This window comes from Dromaius novaehollandiae, chromosome 2 (genome assembly GCF_036370855.1).
Source record: "Dromaius novaehollandiae isolate bDroNov1 chromosome 2, bDroNov1.hap1, whole genome shotgun sequence".
Classification (NCBI taxonomy): domain Eukaryota; kingdom Metazoa; phylum Chordata; class Aves; order Casuariiformes; family Dromaiidae; genus Dromaius; species Dromaius novaehollandiae.
In genome coordinates, this window is record NC_088099.1 from 105,948,646 (window position 1) to 105,968,714 (window position 20,069).

Below are 20,069 nucleotides of genomic sequence, written 5' to 3' on the forward strand. Positions count from 1 at the left end.
TGTTCTTCAAGGACAGGCTTGATACCGAATGTTGTTTCGCATCCTGTTCAACATACTTTCTCGCTCATCCAGACCAATATACCTCACATCCTAACAAACATGTACACTGTCAAAAAGCAAAGCAAAAGATGACAAATATTATTTGGATGATCATTCATGGAAAGACAACTTCAATATTTGCATACTATATAGATTTTACTATCTGTGGTTTTCCACAGTCTCATTATTGAGTAACTCTCAATTTACATATTCCCCTTTTGACTGTACTCTAGCCTCTATGGTGATGCTAGCTCTCATTTTTTTCTGATATTTTGCTCTGCTTTAAACTCTTCCAAATTCTGTTTTATCATGTATCTATAACATAATTGCTATTATAACTTTAAAACATTTGCAGTTGTTGGACAAGAAGGGCAGAGGAAGAGTTTTTGGTCTTCACTGAAAAAAGTAAAGAGAACAGTTTTGAGAATAATACTGTTTTTCCCATATGAACAACAGTGCTTATTTTCTTCAAACTATAATTGCTACAAAAGAGCAATTTTTCCTAGAAACATGCTAGTGTTAGTAATGTGCCTTGTGTTATTGGTAACAAGCAATGTGACAGGTATGCTGACATCAACAGTTACTGCTACAGTTAGCACAAGACAAAGTCAGGCAGAGTAACACACAATGCAGCACTTTACCTTTGTGAAAAGCAGACTTTAAAGGCATGAACTGCTATTGCTGATAGGAATCCCTCTGCACTGATGAGCAACGTGACAGCTACTTGCCCTGGGCAAAGAACTGTACTGCTCACCAGAGAGCACCACGAGTACGAGAGTTGCAGCAAGTGAGATGCATATACCTGGGGAGTGGTAATTGTGCAAGCCTCTCACTTTCTTTTGGCAAGGGTGTGCAGCAGAAAAATTTCACCTCGATGATGTTTTTACGCTTCCAGTTTGAGCTGTTGCTAGAGCCAACCAGCTGTCAAGGGGCATAGGTGACTGGTTGATGTGCTTAACCTCCTCTTACCTCAGGTTACCATGCAAACACAGTACACCACATTGACATAGCAGCTACTATGAGCCCTGAAGGGGAAAGGGACACTCTAAACCTTAACTCTGCCCCAGGCCTGACACACTGACTCACTGAGAGATTTAATACAAGGTGCTAGTTGTCTTTGAAGTGGTAGGGCCAATACCAATGACAAGCTGCCTCAGAATGTGCATGTACTATGAAAAGCTTGTCATCCCCAACACAACAGATCCCATGAATGAGTAAAAAGCATTGGAACCTTATAAATGTGACTTCTCTAGCCACATCTTTGTTCATTTAATGTTCTTGAGTGATGTCAGAATAGCCTCTGCTAAACATGATGAAGCTAGAAAGGCCATGGCATAAACAGGTCCAAAACATAAGCTGCTGTTACCCCCAAGCACTGCACAATAGTTGCTAAACAATCATAGGAAATGAAATGTAAAAATTGTAACAGAGAGATGTTAAGCAGCAGAAAAAACAGCTCTCTCCATCAATATCTCCTTGATTATGCCAACATTGAGGAAGAATGGCAAACCTCATGAATTGGTTTGGGAACAGCTCCACAATGGAATACCTGGCAGAGGAAAGGGCAGCAGAGTCCTTGCTGACCTCCCTCCTGGTACAAACAAGGATATGGAACATAGCTTATCCTGTTTGTCTTGCTTTACAGCACTACACTCCTAGATTTTGAATTTCAGGAGAAGCATTTGATTTCTCTAGACCCAATGCCCTATCTAAAATTACAAAGGAGCACTTGCATGCTGGTGACTGTTGTGGTGATCGTGCTGCTGCAGAGGTATGAAGTGTGGAATATATAAAGAAGGCAAGTATGTCATCTGGGAGAACAAAACAGAAGTCTCTCCATGCATTCCTCTAGATAAGAGGCTGCAACAAGATGTTTGTTGCGAAAGTCTTGAATAGTAGTCGAACAACTGAAAACATCTGTGAAGGGCCAGTTGAGTTCTTCAAGTACTTGGCCTACAGACACCCACATGGAAAAAACATTAAATCAGAATGTACGAAAAGATAGCGTGTGTGACCAGGAAAGTTTCTTAAGGAAGCCCCAAAGGCAATTCTGAGTAGCACCCTGACCAGCAAGTGAAAATCTAATATGAATATGCAAAAGTGGGGGAGTAACAGAAAACACACTAAAGCTCTTTCCACACAAAGTCTGTGCCTTTCCAGAGGAAATGCTTCATAGGATAAAGAAGGCAATACTACAGCAGCCCAGCTCGCAGAAAAAGGAACAGTAGACAAGCCGTGAGGAAAGGTACTTACTGTCTTTAGATTTACGCACTTTCATGACTGCTGTAACATCTCCTCAGGTGGAAAGCACATTCTGAGTTGGCAAGCTGCAAGCCACCTCAGTCATCAGGCTCCGCACATATACTCATGCATTTCAGCAGAGCAAAACACACTGTAAAGGATAAGGTAGCCCCTTTCCCCTTCACCAGAGGGCGTAACTGCTGCTGTAGGTTCTGTGACTTCATATGTACAAACTTGGGATTTCTGTTATTCATCCCTGTGGCCTTTAGAGATGGCAGGTTTGTTTCTTTATTGATCATCAAGTCTATTATTCAGTAGAGAGTAATAGCTTTTAAAAATTGAATTATATTTGATATTGTGCATTATGATTGTCTAACAGACCATGAATGCTGCTTCAGACAGATTCTGTAGTTTATTCACCTGCCATAATAAAGTTAGGTATAGAAGATATATGAGAATGGTCTGTGCATATACTACAAGCCTTGTTGCTGTGACCTGTGGAGAATGCAAATTAAAAGCTTGCTTTCAGCCATTCGGTCATTCTTTAATTTCTATTGGCTGGTTAAAATCCATTTCTGAAAACTCTAGGGTCTGACTTTACAAAGTGTCAAATACTCTCTAACTCTGTTCCTCAAATCTCTTCCTCTGCCATGCCTCTCCTCCATTCTCTAGTTCATTTCAACATCAATGCTCTGAACATTTTCTTCAGAATGAAGTTTTAGCAAAATGAGTTTTCTCCTCAGACTTCCTCCTCTGCCCCACGTTTGTAGAACCTCTGGCTCATACCTGCTAAAGTGTTACCTCAGGTAAAAAGCTTTGGTATCACCTGAGTACAGAAATAGATATTCCTGTGGCTGTGCTTTCTACAAGTCCTCAGTCCTCAGACTCCAGAAACAGTTCTGCAGTTGGGCAGGGCAAAATACATTTCAGTCCTGTTTTGCTTTTCAAAGATAAATAGAAAGTTTTGGTTTTGTTTTTATATGAAATAAAACCCATTAAAAAAACCCTTTGAATAGAACGGCCATCCTGCAGCTAGTTCTGCTTGTATCTGCACATTTTTTCCAACATCAGATTGCTGCTGTCTGTGAGGCACTTCCCTCTCTTTCACTGTATAGACACTGTAGTGAGTTGTTGCATTTACATCAGACATTCAGCCATTACCCCAATGTCCACTTTTCTCTTCATCCTTGGCGGGACTACTGCGTTAAAGTACTTTCTGTATGCTTCTTATACACAGTGCCTCATAGGTGAGAAGAGAAGAAAAGGCTAGAAAGAGAATAAAATCATAACAATCTGATGTGCTTTCTTGCAGCTCCTTTGTAATGAGAGATTACCTTTCCTATAGCTGTGGATACTTATTAAGGATGGACTGTGGTGGGAACTGTTTGCTCACTCTCAGATCACTGTACTAGGACCAGATCTCAGTTTCCCTTCACATTTCAAGATTTATAGATTGACTGTGAAAATCACTTGACATGATGCTGCAGCTAGGTTTATAAGCATATTATTTTAAAAGTATTATATTTTACTAAATATCTTTGTAATACTTTTTTTTTCCTCACACTCTTTTGCATTCATTATTCACTTGGTTCTAGTTGCCTGTAAGGCCCAATCACATTAACGTTTGAATTCAAAAGAACAGCTCTAAATGTAACTCTAGACTTGTACTCTAATTGTCTTGATACAGTCTTACAAGCTACAGCAAAACCTTGAATCATTCAATTTTTCATTAGGTGTTACCTCAATAAATAAGGATGGAGTTGCTGAAAAGAAAGTACCAGTCTAATGCTGGTCTACTCAATGGTTCAAAGGGCAATAAATCAAAAGGCAATGACAAAGGGTAGTAACTCAGAGGATGACTCCCTGAAGGTTTACAGTGGGAGTGTCCCAAATGGTACAGTATATATCAACAGGAGCTGAGAAAACCTTTTTAGGTTCAGCTGGAAAGCTACATTATTACCTGCCTCTTTGAAGTTTGTGGGGTAAGTGTTTCTTCAAGTAAAATACAATTTCTAAGTATTTATTGTATTCTTTAATACAGAAAAAAAAGAATGATTGTTTTTAAGAACTTTAAGGTAAGTATAAGAAAGATATGTAAAACTCCCAGCATATACAGTAATTTTATCTCATTTTATCAATATATTTTATACTGTTTGACTGTCAAATGTTTTTAGATGTGCAATATCTGAGTCTTTTTATACCATACCTTTAAGTTTCTTACCTCTTCTCCATTGAAAATCTGGTGTCACATTGAAACAGTTCTTTTATCATTTTAACAGCTCTTTTGGAAATAAAAAATTGCTTCTGTCTGAGCTAACTCTCTGGAGAACACAGGAGAGGAACAATATCACAATTCACTGTGGATGACTGGGGTTTCACAGTCATTAATGCCAGACACTTCTCAGGTCACATAAGGGAACACATCTGCTCCAAACCACAGCTATGCTATTCCTCTGACTTTAACTGTTATTTTAGAGATAAAAGAACAGCATGCAGCTTATTTGGACTCAGATTCAAGAGACTGAATGACTGCAGGGTTCAGTGAAGGTGCCACATTCATTTGCACATGCTGGACATTTACCTGACTGAACTATTGCAGCTCTATGCTGCAACAAGCTGTACTGCCAGAACCTGTATTTATGGTATATATTTGGGGGTTTTTTTCTTTGCAAAAAAGCCTCAATAAAGATTAAGTGGCAAAAACAGGAATACAGGGAAAATAAGCAAGCAAACAAACAAATAAAAAAACTCACCAAATCTACATTTCAGCATCTAAACAACTAGCTAGGTTTACAGAGAAATTTACTCCCATTGTTCCTATAAATTACAGGAGAGTAACCTCCACGTTCATGGCTGCTTGTACTAAAAAGCAGCAAGAAGCACACTAAGAATATATGAAGTTGGCTACATTTGACTGAAAGATATTGAGCATGGTCCATAGCAGCCAATGGAGAAATGAAATATGAATTTTACATTGTCTCATACATCTTCTGGATATCATAGGGAATCTCATCCATCCATTGCTGTTTTTTATTATACTAAAGCATGGATGAAATTATCTATTTCCTAAAAGGCAAATACAAGATAGTGTTTTGATAATGAGCTAGTGTCTTGATGAAGGAAAGCAAGCACATCTGGAGAGAAATGGGTCAGAGGTTATATAATTCTTGCGATCACAGGATTTGTAGGCTTGACATGTTTGGTTTAGCATCACAGAAATAGCATTGAACTAATAGTTTATGGGCTGTTAAAGATTATTTTGTACAGTAAGTGCTATGTATCACCACTACACAGTCATATTTCTATTTACTCTAGACAATACTGATTTCACAATGGGCTCCATAAGTGCAGCAAATGCAGAATTTTGCTTTGATATGTTCAAAGAGCTGAAAGTCCACCATGTCAAGGAGAACATTTTCTACTCCCCCCTGGGCATCATTTCAACCCTCTCCATGATCTATCTGGGAGCAAGAGGTAACACTGAATTTCAGATGGAGAAGGTAAGTTACTTACATAAAAGCATAGAAGCTCCTTTTGATCCTGTTCACCACCAATTATTCACCAATGTTTTCAGGATTTTCTCCAATTGAGACGCCAGCCATAGTCACATTTGTCACTGAATTCAAACTTGCCTAGAAGAAGAATGAAATTCAGGCATGAGGTTTGCATCTGGAACATTTTACCATTACTTTTCACCATGAAGGACAAGAAAAGCCTTTGGTTTACATTAGTAAAAAGAAATCTTGAAGAATGTGTTTAAGGCAGGTCTCTTCAGCTTATAGTCTCTCCCAGACCTGATCCTTTCCAGATATAGTTGACCACTTGTATACTATATATATATAGTATACTATATATATATATATATGTATACAATATATATACAATATACAACGAAACATTCAGAATACAAGAGTCACAGTTATAAACAGAATACAGCGTGGGTGTAACTGGTTTCCAGACTGAATACTGGTAACTGGAAAGCAGGGATATAAGCAGAGGGTCACATTCATAAATTTTCAGTGGCACTGATTTCAAGTTCACACACAATTTCTCAGTTCATCTGCGTGTTAATCAGACCTGGTTATGCTGAGACAATACTGTCAATTCAAACATCATTAATTCTCAGTTGTCTTCACATACTTAAGGTATTCTACTGCTGCTTTCAATTGTAGGTTCTTCACTTCGATGAAATTGCAGGACTTGGAGGAGCTATTTACACCAAGGTACAGAAATCTAAGGTACATTTATTTCTCTCTCAAATTTTTCTCCTGAGAGTAGAAATCAGAGTTGTTTTGACTGTGCTTCAGGTAGGTCTAACTCCTTCTCACACTTTTGCTAATGTTCTCAGTTAAAGGGATGTAGGAAAACTCAAATCCATTAAAAAAACAGAGAAAGAAGGCAGGTTGCACAAGCTGCACCAGAACAAGTGGCAAGACAGGGACAGATGCTTTGGGCATCTGGATACCTACCTGGGCAAACATACACTTGCACATCTGAGAGTGCTGCTGGGAGACAGTGAGTGAAAGGGACTCTAGAGCCAGTGTACTGCAGCCAGATTGCAGCTGAGAGACTCCAAATTGGGGCAGGAAGATGCTGTGCAGAAAAGGCCCCAGAAAACTCGTGCCTCCACTGTAACTGGACTTGTCAAAAAGCCACAGGGCCTTTTCCAGGCTCCACTTCCCACTGCTACTGGAAGAGCACCATGAAGGGTCCCTGTTTCTTGGTACCACATGTGTGCTCTTCTCTGTGTTCATCTACTCTCTATGAAGGCAGCACAAACCACACTCCCTGGCATATCCCCATCTGCTTGGGATCCTCAAGTGTAAAGTGGGACCTGCATAGAAAATGCAAACTTTTTTTTTCAAAGAAAACTAAAGGCAACATCAGCTAGAGGCTCTAGTGACTGGTAATTATCTAGAAAGGAGCAGTTCAACACAATTCTCCTTCTCAAAAAACACAGTCCCAGTCTGTGATTAGCAGTATGACTTTTTTTTTAGATAATCTTAGCCTATGTCACCTAGAATACCATTCTTGGAGCATTAGACAGTTGATCCAGTTTCCATTATTTTATAAGAAGCTTGATTCTCCTATTGTCTAGCACTCTTTTCACATCCACAACATCCAAATAAAGTTCCCATGAAAATGCAAACAGAAGCAGGAAACTAGAGACTCTGTATCTAGAAGCACTTACCAATTTCAATCACTTACACCTGAATTTTTCTTTGATTAGCACCTTGCTCCTGAGCCATATAGCTTCTGATTCATCACTGAGGCTTTCTGTTTGTTATCACCTAGAAAGAATGTTACCATATGCTATGAATTATACATCATTAGTCACTTATATTGATCATCTGTTCCATGGAGCTTTTAGGCTATAGTACATGTTGATTTGCAAATGTCTAAACAGTGTGTGTTTTCCCCTTTTACTTGTATCCTATAACTAGGTCTCTTCCTAGTAAAATAAGCTAACACAGTGTACCTTCTTATCTTCTCATCAACCACTCAGTGTGGCAAGTCTGTGAACATCCACATACTGTTTAAAGAACTTCTCTCTGACATCACTGCACCAAAAGCCAATTATTCACTCCACATTGCCAACAGACTCTATGCTGAAAAGACATATCCAATCCTCCCGGTGAGTTGTACATCAGAGTGATTTCTTGCTAAGCCCAGCATAAACCTGTAATCCAGGAGCACTGCCTAAGGAAGGGGATGCATTAACCAAGTGCTCCTCACTGGGGTAGAATTCCATGGCTTTTTTGGCACAGCCCTGAAAACAGCTTGAATGGAATGCAATTCCAGGCAAAAAGATGGGCCTATTTAAGAAATGAATGGGTTAATAAGTGAAACTACTTGGGAATACAGTATTTCCCCCACCCTCTTCTCTCCCAAAAGCCTTTTCATCATAATATATATTTTTTTCTTTTTGTAGGCAATAATTTGATTTCAACTCATTTCTTGGCTTCAAAATCCAGCTTCAAAAATAGCTTTTGAAAGTGTCAAAATCTTTTACTTGACATTTTCAAAGCAAAGCATACAAATATTCTAAATCAAAGCAACTTCTTATCTTGAAATTTAATAAGGAAAAATGCTTCAAAAGAAAGACCAGACATATTGATAAGAAAACACTCTTCAATGGACCTGAAACAATGTTTTTGGATCAGGCTTTGTTCAAGAAAATATCTCAACATCTTGAACATATGATTTTAGCTGGTCAAGCAATAAAAATGTCAGATTTGAAAATGTTGGGAGTCAGAGTAATTTTTCTGGCACAGATAACAAGGTAAACGTGCCATTACCATACAAATTAAGAGTCCTTTTATAAAGATTTATTTCACCCCTATACTGTTTTTAAAGACTGCCTGGTTTGGTTTGGTGGCTGCAATTGCTGTCTTTACAGATATACTTAAAATGTGTGAAGAAACTGTACAGAGCAGGTCTGGAAACGATCAACTTCAAAACAGCATCAGATCAAGCCAGACAGCTTATTAATTCCTGGGTGGAAAATCAGACAAATGGTAAGGTCAGACAGGATTTTGGAATATAATTCCCTGTTGCTACTGTATTAGAACAACTTCAAGACCGACTAAAAATTAAAGAAATTTCTTCCTCTCTTCTTCATTAGTGGATATTTCTTGTGGAAATGGATGAGTTTTTTGCACCTGTGTGGTAGTGACACTGGGTTTTTGAATATGTCTGGCAAAGGCAGAGGTGACAGGATATGCACAGCACATTCTTTGTGACTGGAGAGCTTTACTCACATTGGGTTAGTCCCAGCTCTAAAACACTGGAATCACTTTACATACATGTGCTGGATGTATAAGAAATAGGTTTCCAGGACAGGAAATACTGCACACCCTAGGCTGATGTGGGGAAAAGAATGATTCAGGAGCTTGTGATAATTTATCAGCACTAAGATGGGAGGAAAAACAAGAGTGAAGTGTGAAAAAGAAGGCTAATGGGAGACAGCAAATCTATATCCCTCTTTCCAACTCCTATTCCTTCTTCCCTATATAAATCTTTTTCCAACCATCAGCTTGAAATATGCCCTTGGATGTATTCCCTTAAACTGGCCTGTCTTTTTTCAGAAATGTCTCGCCAGATGCCCAGATTTAATCATTCTATATTAAATCATTCTTATGAGCCTGATTTCTACATACAGCCCCTTGAAGAGAATGAAGTCAAGTCAAGCAAGAGCAGGTTGATCGATCTCTTAGATGCAAGAATAAAGCTATGAAAACAAAGTTCCACAGCACAAATACAGCTCCCACCCCTACCCCCATCCCTGTGCCCTTCATTGCAGGCATTCGTGCATGCCAAAGGAGGTGTAACTTACAACACGCTACCCTGATTCCTCTTTCTTAAAGGACAGATCCAAGACTTCCTTGAACCAGGCTCTGTTGACCTCAATACTGCACTGCTTCTTATAAACGCCATCTACTTCAAAGGGATGTGGAAGAAAGCGTTCAGGGAAGAAGACACTCAGGAGGTGCTCTTCAGCATGACGAAGGTAGGGGGGCATGGACACACCTTCTAGGCAGGAGGCCAGGCTGTTGATGCTCACAGTCAGCAGGCTGGGTGTTACACACACATGCCGCTGTGGTCATCACCCTGGTGCTTTAGCTGGGCCCCGGCTGTCAGCACCTGAGGTTAAGCCCAGGGAGTGTTTGTAACAGCTGCATCTGTCCAGGCTTCCTGACCACAGCAGCAAGCAAGAGAAGAACATAGAGACGCATCTCTTCTTCAAAGGTGCCTTGCTTGAGAATCAAGCCCAGCCCCTTTTACAGGGCTTGCACATTTGCCTGGCTAAAGAAAACATTGCTCCCCGTCACAGCTTCTCACATTTCTGTTTTTTAGCAAGAAAGCAAGCCTGTGCAAATGATGTGTCAGAATGGTACGTTCAAAATAGCCGTGGTGGCTGATGAGAAAATAAAAGTTCTGGAGCTTCCTTACGCTGGCAGAGAGCTGAGCATGTTGGTGCTGCTGCCTGAGGACGCCTCCAGCCTGGAGCAGGTAAGGGCCTTGCGGGGGAAGCAGTGGAGTTATCAGTTCAGTGGGACCTGGCTGCTGTAGCCCTGCAGAAGATCATGTAGGTACATGTGGACATTTTTTTCCATTGAGAGAGAATTTCATACTCTCTCCCCCATATAAACTGTGGAGGAAATGTTACCAGTACTGATGAAAACCAGGTATTCTTTGCAAGCATCACTAGTAGATTTTTTTCTGCAAAATCCTAATAAAATATTATAAATAAACTTCTTTCAAAATATTTCTGTGATTACTTCATTAAGGGATAAAATGCAAAGTTAGATAAAGCATGTTTTTAATAAAAGATTCTCCATTTTCAAATGATGAAACCCAACAAGCTAAAGTAACTGATCCACAAAACTGTCAATAAATAGTGTCTAAAAATCAGAGATAACATGAGATGTCAATGAAATGCATGGAAGATATTTGTAAGTGTCATGTCAAACAAAGAGGAAGAACTTTGAAGCTAATGGGATGAATGTCAATAGCAAAAGGAACGCTTGCAAGAATCCATGAACATGCAAGGACTGAAAATAAGAACAGCAAAGAAAGTAAAGGAAAATATTTAAACGGCTTTAAGTCAGATTGAGTTAGTTTTGGATAAGTAAATGAAAACTGATAGCAAAAATGTTTTTGTCCTGTAAATAGAAAAGAGCAAAGTGGGGCCATTGTGAGACAAGAGTGTAAACTCTACATACAGTGCCAAAATTAAATGAACCTTTGCCTCTCTCTTTAATGAGGAAAATGATGCAAAACATTTGGGTGAATGTAGAATGCTAATGGCAAACAGGGAAATTTAAATGGCCAGATGCAAGGGATAAACACAACTAGAAAGATACGTGCATAAGCCAGGTAGACTGGATTATCCTTATGCAGGAATTCTGAAAGAACTAGGAAATAAGATCAGAATTCCAATATCAATGATTTTAAGTAAAGTTATCATGATAATATCAAATTACATAACTATACTCAAGAAAGAGGAAAAAGTGATGCAGCCTACTTTATATAATTCATTATTCTTATTTCAGCAAGTTACTGAAACTATTTTTAAAACAGAGTTATTAAAGACATGGAAGTGTTTGTATTTGTTTGGTACTAAACTGTACATGAATTCTCACTGCATTGTTTGCAATCTCTTTTACCATCTGAATAATTTGCAAGCCAGACAAACTGCTGTACTGTGTCACATGAGACACTAGTTTAGCTGGACAGAAGGGGATGTGTCAGGTGGGCAAGGAACTGAATAAAGGGACAGTGACATAGGCAGTAATGGAGAAGCAAATAATAAACTGCAAGAAGGATGCAAAGGGAATGCACATTTGGGACGATTCTGTTCCTTCTTTTTTTTTATGAGTAGCCTTGCTAAAAATGAATGGTGAGAGGGAATTCATTCTCCTGCCTCTGTCTGCAGCTGGAGAGCACGATCAGCTTTGAAAAACTAACTGAGTGGACCAGTCCCAATATGATGGAAAAGAAGACAGTGAAAGTGTACCTCCCCCGCATGAAGATTGAGGAAAAATATAATCTCACGTCTGTCTTAACAGCTTTGGGCATGACCGACCTGTTCAGCCCTTTGGCCAACCTGTCCGGCATCTCTGCAGCAGAGACTCTGAAGATGTCTGAGGCTCTCCACGAGGCATCCATGGAAGTCAGTGAAGCAGGCACTGAGGTGGCAGGCTCAACCGGGGCTATGGGAGAGATCAAACACTCCCCTGTGTCTGAGGAGTTTAGGGCTGACCACCCGTTCCTCTTCTTGATCAAACACAACCCAACCAACATCATCATCTTCTTCGGCAGATGTTTTTACCCTTAAAAAGAGAGACAGCTGGAAATAATGCTTTCCTTCCCTCCAGAAACAGACCCTCATTACTGTAGTATGGTAGCATAACCTCATCTCCTCCATGTGTTCTCCATGTGGAAAGCCTGATCTAAAAAATGCCCATTTGGGAAGCCTCCATAGCAAAGCCACATCCAAAGATGAGGAGACAGCACCAAGTATGTCCGCTCCTTCTTTTCTCAAACTGCTTTCAGGATGGTTTGAGGTGAGCAAAGGCTGAGCGAACAAGAAGGTGAGAATGGTGGCACCCACTAGCCAGGAAGGGGCCAAGTGATTTTCACTCAAGGAACAAGTTACAGCAGGACCCCAAGTCCTTGCGAGTCCCTCACATAGAAAGCCATGGTCTGTGCTTGTCCCATCCCCTGGTGGGCTCTTGCTGACTAATGCATGTTGCTAGTGCCTTAACCAAGGGCTTGGAGACCTCCAGTCTGGAGGGGATGCTTGTGGGTAAGATTCTGCTGTGCAGGTTATTAACTGGCTCCTATCTCAATGTTTTCTGCTTACCTTCTTGCTAGCTGCTGGGGAGTGGCTTCTGGGTCATCTGTCATTATAATGTCACTCTGAGCCCTTGACTCATCTACTATGGCAGCCCACATGTTTAAGTTGTCTTCGAATGTAATAGACTCATTTAAGACCTGAAGTGGAGAGAGACTCTTGAAGAAGCATATGATTTTCATATCTTTAGGTAGAGGTATATATATGCTCACACAACATGGATTTAGTACTTATATTTAAGATTGAATGAGGATTTCAGGAGGTAGCTTAGCAAGATTTCCCATTGTTACTTAAAACCTCAGGAGACAGAGACTGTGTTTTGATTTTTGTGAGAAATTCCACCACTGCTATTGAGAAACCTGATACTGAGAAATCTCATTTCTCCAAGTGAGTTCTGTGAAACAAAACCGGCTTTCAGAATAATTCTGGTCTCTTTCTGTTGAATTCATTGAACAACCATCATTTAATTGATTCCTGGACAACTTTCAGATTACATTCTAAACTGAAGCACACCATTCTTCTGGAAGGAATGCAGTTGGTCTTCTTTGTGCTAAGGCTGTGTCTCTTTTTCTAAGGGTGCATACAGAAAGTCTAGTCTTTATAAATCATCATTTTAAAATACAATGTCTTCCTAACTGATATTATTCCTGCCTTCATTCTAGTGACATATCATTGATTTCAGGAATGTTAATTGGTACTCCTTGTATTTATCTAATAAAAGCTTTGAAAACTAAACACGTCATTACCTATTCTGGGTTACCATATCACACAACCTAAAGAATACCAAATAGTGAGTAATGATTATAGACAGAAATGATTTAGACTGCAGTTTAAGCAAGGTAAAGTCTACAGCTCTTGCTCTTACCTTCAGCTCTTCTCAATATCTTGTATCAAGACATTTTATTCATACTCTGAATTTGCCATTGTATTTCCAGATAGCTTTTAAAATTTCCTCTAGATGTCTTCAGTAAATATAAAAAGGTGATGCTTAAAAGACATATAACTTTAATAACAAGAGAAAAATGTTTGTCTGAAAAGGTGAACTGCTTCGGTTCCCTCATGTCCACAACTGAGCAGTTCATGTTGTCTAGCTTGACTTCAGGAAGGCTTCTGACACTGTCTCCCATCATATCCTCATAGGCAAGCTGATGAGGGATGGGCTAAAGGAGCATACAATGAGGTGGATTGAAAGCTGGCTGAATGGCAGAGCTCAGAGGGTTGTGATCAGTGGCACAAAGTCTAGTTGGAGGCCCGCAGCTAGCGGTGTCCCCCAGGGGTCAACACTGGGTCCAGTATTGTTCAACTTATTCATCAGCGACATGGATGAAGGGACAGAGTGCACCCTCAGCAAGTCTGCTGATGATACAAAACTGGGAGGAGTGGCCGATATGCCAGAGGGCTGTGCTGCCATTCAGAGGGACCTCGACAGGCTGGAGAGATGGGCAGAGGGGAACCTCATGGAGTTCAATTAAAGCAAGCGCAGAGTCCTGCACCTAGGGAGAAAGAACCCCATGCACCCCATGACCTGCTGGAAAGTAGCTCTGCGGAGAAGGACCTGGGAGTCCCGGTGGACAACCAGTCGACCATGAGTCAGCAATGTGCCCTTGTGGCCAAGAAGGCCAAAGGCATCCTGAGTCGCATTAGGAAGAACATTGCCAGCAGGTTGAGGAAGGTGATCCTCCCCCTCTACTCAGCTCTGGTGAGGCCACATCTGGAGTGCTGTGTCCAGTTCTCGGCTCCCCAATACAAGAGAGGCATGGAGCTACCAGAGTGAGTCCAGCAAAGGGCAACCAAGCGGATGGAGGGACTGGAGCATCTCTCAAATGAGGAGAGGCTGAGAGAGCTAGGACTCTTCAGCTTGGAGAAGAGAAGACTGAGGGAAGATCTTATTAATGTGTATAAGTATCTGAAGGGAGGCTGTACAGAGGATGAGGCCAGACTCTTCTCAGTGGTGCACAGCGATAGGACAGGAGGAAGCAGGCACAAACTGAAACACAGCAAGTTCTGTCTGAACATGAGGAAAAACTTCTTTACTGTGAGGGTGACTGAGTACTAGAACAGGTTGCCCAGAGAGGTTGTGGAGTCTCCATCCTTGGAGATATTCAAAGGCTGTCTGAACGGGGTCCTGGGCAACGTGCTCTAGGTGACCCGGCATGAGCAGGGGGGTTGGACGAGGTGATCTCTAGAGGTCCCTTCCAACCTCATGCATTCTGTGATTCTGTGAATGATTCATATGAGGAAATCTTTCTTACTGCCCGTTGAAGTGATAATCCTCTAGAGACATTATTTACTATTTCACAGTCTTTACAGAGCACGTTCTTGGGTTACATTTTATCCAAATAAAAAGTTTATCTAAAAAATAGCTTTTTTAAAAAAGTGTTAATCACAGAACTATCTCCCTTCTGCTGGGGTACACATGCAAAACTATCTATTATAGTACCCAGTAATTTAACTTCAGAAGTTTTAAAGAAAGCCAGTCTCTGGAGGTGCCTGAAGCATTTGCAATATCAAGATTAAACATAAGTTAAGATGATGATGCTGACAGCCAAGGCGCACATTTTCATACCCACTAAGAAGTCTAATGGCAATACCACAAATTCTGGTCTTCCTAAGACAGTCATAAAGGACAAGCTATTGTTAATACAAGTACTTAAGCAAAAAAGTATTTCAAAATATATGAAATTTCAAGGCTTACTGCATACATTATATTTGTGTTTCCCTTATAGCCCAAAGCAGTCAATAGAGTTTTGCTGTAACTTAGAAAAATGACAGGACTAGTTAAATACTTTCCTGAAAAGCAAAGGTTATTAAGAAATCATAAAACTCTTACTAAGGAGAAATAAGCATGCCTGTCACTCTGCACTTTCTAGGTACAATGGCAATTAAACCATCAACATTAATTATGGGAGTATTTATTTTATAATAGAAAAAAAATAGCTATCCTTTGTTAAATCTTTCTTCCATTAGATGATTTTTTTAAAGCAAAGAAATGAAGATAATCAAAGCAGAAACGGAAAGTGGCTTCCTAAAACATTAGACAAGTTTTCAAGGCACAGGGTCCACCTAGTGTCCTTGCTGTGAAACAGATGTATTTGACTTCTGTTTTACAATAACCCATTAGGTCTCACTGGGGATACTAAATGGTTTTTATCAGTTTTCCAAAAGACAGACATCTGTTGAAAATTAAGTTTTGTAGCTTTATGTAGGTTGCAATTTTGTTTTTTTGACTTTTTTGCAAGTGAATGGTTCTGATCTATGTGCTGAAAATGTAGACTAGTGGTACTGTACTTGGAAACTATACCTAGTAATTTTTTAGGAAAAGACAGAAATATTTTTGGGTGAAAGTCCAGTGGCATTTTAAGATGACAAGTCTCTGCTCTGTATAAAAAAGTAATCCCACAGGAGAAGAATATTGTAGAAAGGATGGAGCTATACAGTTTGTGAAGGAGATGAGAAAACTTCCTATCTCTCCAGAAGTTAAAATGAGAGGTAAAAGTGCAGATTCAACAAAGTTTAATAACATCTATAACCCAGTATCTGTAGCTGGGCCCAGAACTGTGCTCTGCATTGCTGGTCTGGGCCAGCAGGACCTGCTCTAAGGGAGCTGCTGTGGTGAGTGTGCCCCACCTAGGAAGCAATACTGTAAGGAGCGGCAGGGAGGGTGTTACAAAGGGATGAGGGAAGCCACGAGGGGAACAAAAACAGCCTGCTGCTTCTGAGCTCTCTGAGACCCAGTAAAAGTAAAGTAACGATGGAGTGCAGCTATCATCCAATAGTCTTTTTTGTTCCCTTTCAGCATGAGTGAAGTTGGCATGTCCAGATACTGTCATCTGCCCATTTGCTACCCTCCATTTTCTCTACTTACTGTGTTGCTTTGGATACCCAGTATTGCTAGAGGTCTGTGGAATGAAAACGGTGTTGACACACATGATCACACTCTTTTTAATGATGTGTAGAATAAGTGTGCTTTGTGGCCTTCCTTCTTACATTACTTGGAGCAGGGTTGGAGCTGACATATCTACCATTTGGGGAACAACTGATCTGTGCAATCATTCCACATTTCTTTGCATATTTGACTTCCCCAAAAAACCTACCTTCTTCTAACCAAACCAAATCCATGCCTGAAGTCACAGGACTTTGCAGGTAGTATGCTCTAGTCATAGTTGCCAGTGGAACAGCATTCAGAAAACCTCTTGGATTCCAAGCGGAAAGCCGTTTTGGGCTCTCAAATATTTGAAAAATCACAGCATGCTGTATCAGACTGAAAGCTGTGTATCAGCCCCAGAAGGATTTACCACAGAACAGTGTTTTTTCAGTGGTTCAGTTTTCTGTTTATTGTGGCTAGGGAGCTAAGACTCTTCCATATGAAAAGGAGAGCACCAGAGGGGATTTTCACGGAACAGCAGCGGTAAGCCCACTCTGCAAAGCAAGAGGCCCCGGGACTCTGGGTGACAGCCAGGTTGGCAGGACAGTGGCTCCACTGACAAAGGATGCAATACTACAGTCCCCAAGCAAAGTGAGCAGAGCAGGTCTAGTGATTATAACTGGGCTCAACCAAGAGTTCAGTGGTCACTGGCAAAGTCCATACTGATGAGAGTAGGTCTGAGGTTAAGGCAAGAAATCAAGGCTTCAGGTCAGGGATGGGTCCAATGATGGCACCCAGGAGCAGCCATAATCCAGTGATGGCCAAACAAGTCTGTAGTGATGAGGCAGGTCCAAGATCATGCCAGGAAGTCAAGTCTATGGGTCAGGGTTTGTAGTGGTCCTAACTGGAAGACTATTGTACATCAAGGAGGTAGTGATCCACTTGAGTAGGTGTAGGACTGTGTTATGTTGTGCTATGCTGCACATATCACTTGGCCACAGGATAAACTTAGCCAGCTAATCATAATGGATTTGGCCCCCACTTCGCACCTAGTGATTACACCACCAACAGGTCCTTCTCTTTATCTTGAAGTGAAGCAGCACGTTTTCAGGTAAACATCCTTTTCTTGACAGTAGAAATGTTAGTTTACTTCTAAGGACATTCTGTAAAAGCTCTAAAGACCATAATGCCAGTGAACTTCTTCACAGATGTTATCAACACAGTGTGTCATGCCCTGACCAGAATTATGCCTGATGCTGCACAGCTTGGGCTTCCCTGAAGGCACTTAAAACTACCTATGCTATCCCCTTTTTCCTTTTCATGTCATCTCCAATAAATGGCATTTTAATAAATACCTTGCAGAGTCTGAGTGCCTTTCTTACTTGGATCCATAACAAACAGCTGCATCGGTGCTTACAGGGCCCTCTGACAGGTAATAAATGTATAGAAAATGCAACCAGTTACTGAAGCCCCAGAACTGAAAATAGCCAGTGTCAGGGCCCTGATGGCACCAATAGGTCTTAATGGCCCTGACAGCCTCACTTGGGATCCCCAACCCCACACTTCCCCCACTGTGCAGGGGCTCCATTTCAGCTCAGCCCTGGGTATCCAGTCACTGCCCGAGCTACACTATAGGTGTGCCTGTCTCCAGTTTTGTTTCAGCCCTGTCTCTGGGATGGACCTCTGACCCATGCTGTAGCCTTATCTCCAGCCCTGTCTCTGGCTCCATCTCCTGCTCCTCCTGACTGGGCTTCCTGGATGGACACTGGGCTAGTTCACCACTTGCTGTGTCTGGGGCTGTTGTTGGGGGAGCCTATTAGCAACACCTGGCTTTATCAACCATGTTCAGACTCTGAAGGATGGCATGACATCAGTGAAAGCACTACCTGTGCTGGGATCACCCTTGGCTCCTGGCTCGCCCTCTCTTGTGAAGCAGCCCCACTCCCACTGCTCCCTGTGAGCCAGGGGCAGGGACAATAGAGAAGATTAAGATGACATATCATGTATGCCTGTGCTCTTCCTCACAGACTTCCCTTATCATCCTCTTTGGTCATGCACTTTGGTCACAGTCAAGAGAGAGCACTCTGGGCATAAATGCATTCCTGATACGGTCCAGTGCAGTGCTAGTGTACTTCCAGACAGAAAATTTTAATGAATGGGAATCTCCAGAGAAACAGACACAGACAATGGGTTTTCATTTTCCACAAGAATTTCCTGGGAGTATGCGTTAAGGTAACTGGTGTGCTGGGCAGCCTTGCAGTGAGCAGTGGGAGGTAAAGTGGCAGGCACAGTGACACGAGCAGTGCTAGTCACAGGCTGCCACAAACGCACTTCTCTGTGGGGAGGGAGCCTGCTAACTCACCTCCCGTGTGGCACAGCCCAAGGACTAGCTGTGCCAACACCAGTGGCAACCTGCCCTGCAGCATGTGTACATCGGGCATAAGGGCCTGGTTATCCAGGCTGCCTCCTTAGGGCCCAGTGAAGTAAAATCACCCAGGGCCTTACCCTGCCTGCCAGCTGATCCCAGGGACTTGAGGGATGTGGGAGGGACTCTGCCATACCTCATGGTGACCAACAAAGGGGCTGCTGTGTGCCCTGGTCCAGACCTTGTATGGCACTAGCCCCTGTGTGCTGTGTGCTGGCTGTTAAGCAAACACAGAGAGTAGATGCAAGACACTCGTGACCAGGAACATCATAGGATCCTCCTGTAGGTTTCCTCATCGCTGGAGAAAGCCACTCTGATTATACCAACACTGAGAAACAAATGCCCTTCTCACACTCTGTGAAAGATCAAGGCAGCGTTGTGGGCAACAATTCCAGTCTCTTCAGGATGGCACGGTGCTGCTGCAGGTGGGCTATGCCCTGGTCTGAGGGGGCTTGACCAGTCAGCTCATTTGGTTGGCACTGGGGAAAGGCCACAGTCCCAAAGAACAGCTGAGAGAGAAACCCTCGCTGATAGCTACAGAACCAAGGTCTGTGAAGGCAGCCCCCAAAACAGTCACTGCCAGTCATTCTGGGCAAGATGATTTCTCACGTTCTCTTTGAATGGCTCCTTCTGTCCCTCATAGAGAGGAAGCTTCCAGAGGCCCAGTGTGGACCAAGACAAACACAAAACAATTAACGATCAACACGCTCCTTTGTACTGGCAAAACAGCAGGTGCAAGGATGAGAACAAAATTCCGAGTTCTGTGCAGGTACTTGTGATTGGATGGGAGGCTTTGATCTGTGAGCTGACCTGAACTTCATATCCTTTTGAGTGACTTTTTTATTCTCAGGTGTCCAAGGCTCAGGTACTCAAGAGTCTATTGGCTTAGGGACCGCTCCACTATGAAATGCCTGGCAGAGCAAAGGGCAGCAGAGTCTTAGCTGACCTCTTCCGTGGGACAAGCATTGTCAGACAAGGATGTGTGACAGAACTGCTTGTACTGCTTTGCACAGCTGTGCTGGACAAGGCAATGCATTACCAGTTGTCCCAGGCAGCTTTTGAACTTCAGGAAGGTTTCCTTAATATCTTTAGACTTCATGACAGGTCTAAAGGTGCTGAGTGGATTATACAAGACTCTA

General features: G+C 41.7%; 1 protein-coding gene across 1 annotated transcript; it reads left to right on the plus strand.

Annotated features, from left to right (window-relative positions):
• Nucleotides 1-5,612: 5,612 nt before the first annotated feature.
• On the plus strand, nucleotides 5,613-13,375 carry LOC112992055 (ovalbumin-like). Its single transcript, XM_026114914.2, has 7 exons — nucleotides 5,613-5,780; nucleotides 6,453-6,503; nucleotides 7,787-7,915; nucleotides 8,681-8,798; nucleotides 9,648-9,790; nucleotides 10,138-10,293; nucleotides 11,720-13,375. Exons 1-7 carry the CDS (start codon nucleotides 5,613-5,615, stop codon nucleotides 12,119-12,121), a joined length of 1,167 nt encoding a protein of 388 aa, XP_025970699.1. The 3' UTR covers nucleotides 12,122-13,375.
• Nucleotides 13,376-20,069: the final 6,694 nt, after the last annotated feature.

Excerpts from the sequence above, each read along its gene's own strand:
- LOC112992055 (XM_026114914.2), top strand. The coding sequence starts at position 5,613 with ATGGGCTCCATAAGTGCAGCAAATGCAGAATTTTGCTTTGATATGTTC. Across the intron at positions 8,799-9,647 it reads GGTGGAAAATCAGACAAATG|GACAGATCCAAGACTTCCTT; the intron begins GTAAGGTCAGAC and ends TCTTTCTTAAAG. Across the intron at positions 9,791-10,137 it reads TGCTCTTCAGCATGACGAAG|CAAGAAAGCAAGCCTGTGCA; the intron begins GTAGGGGGGCAT and ends TCTGTTTTTTAG.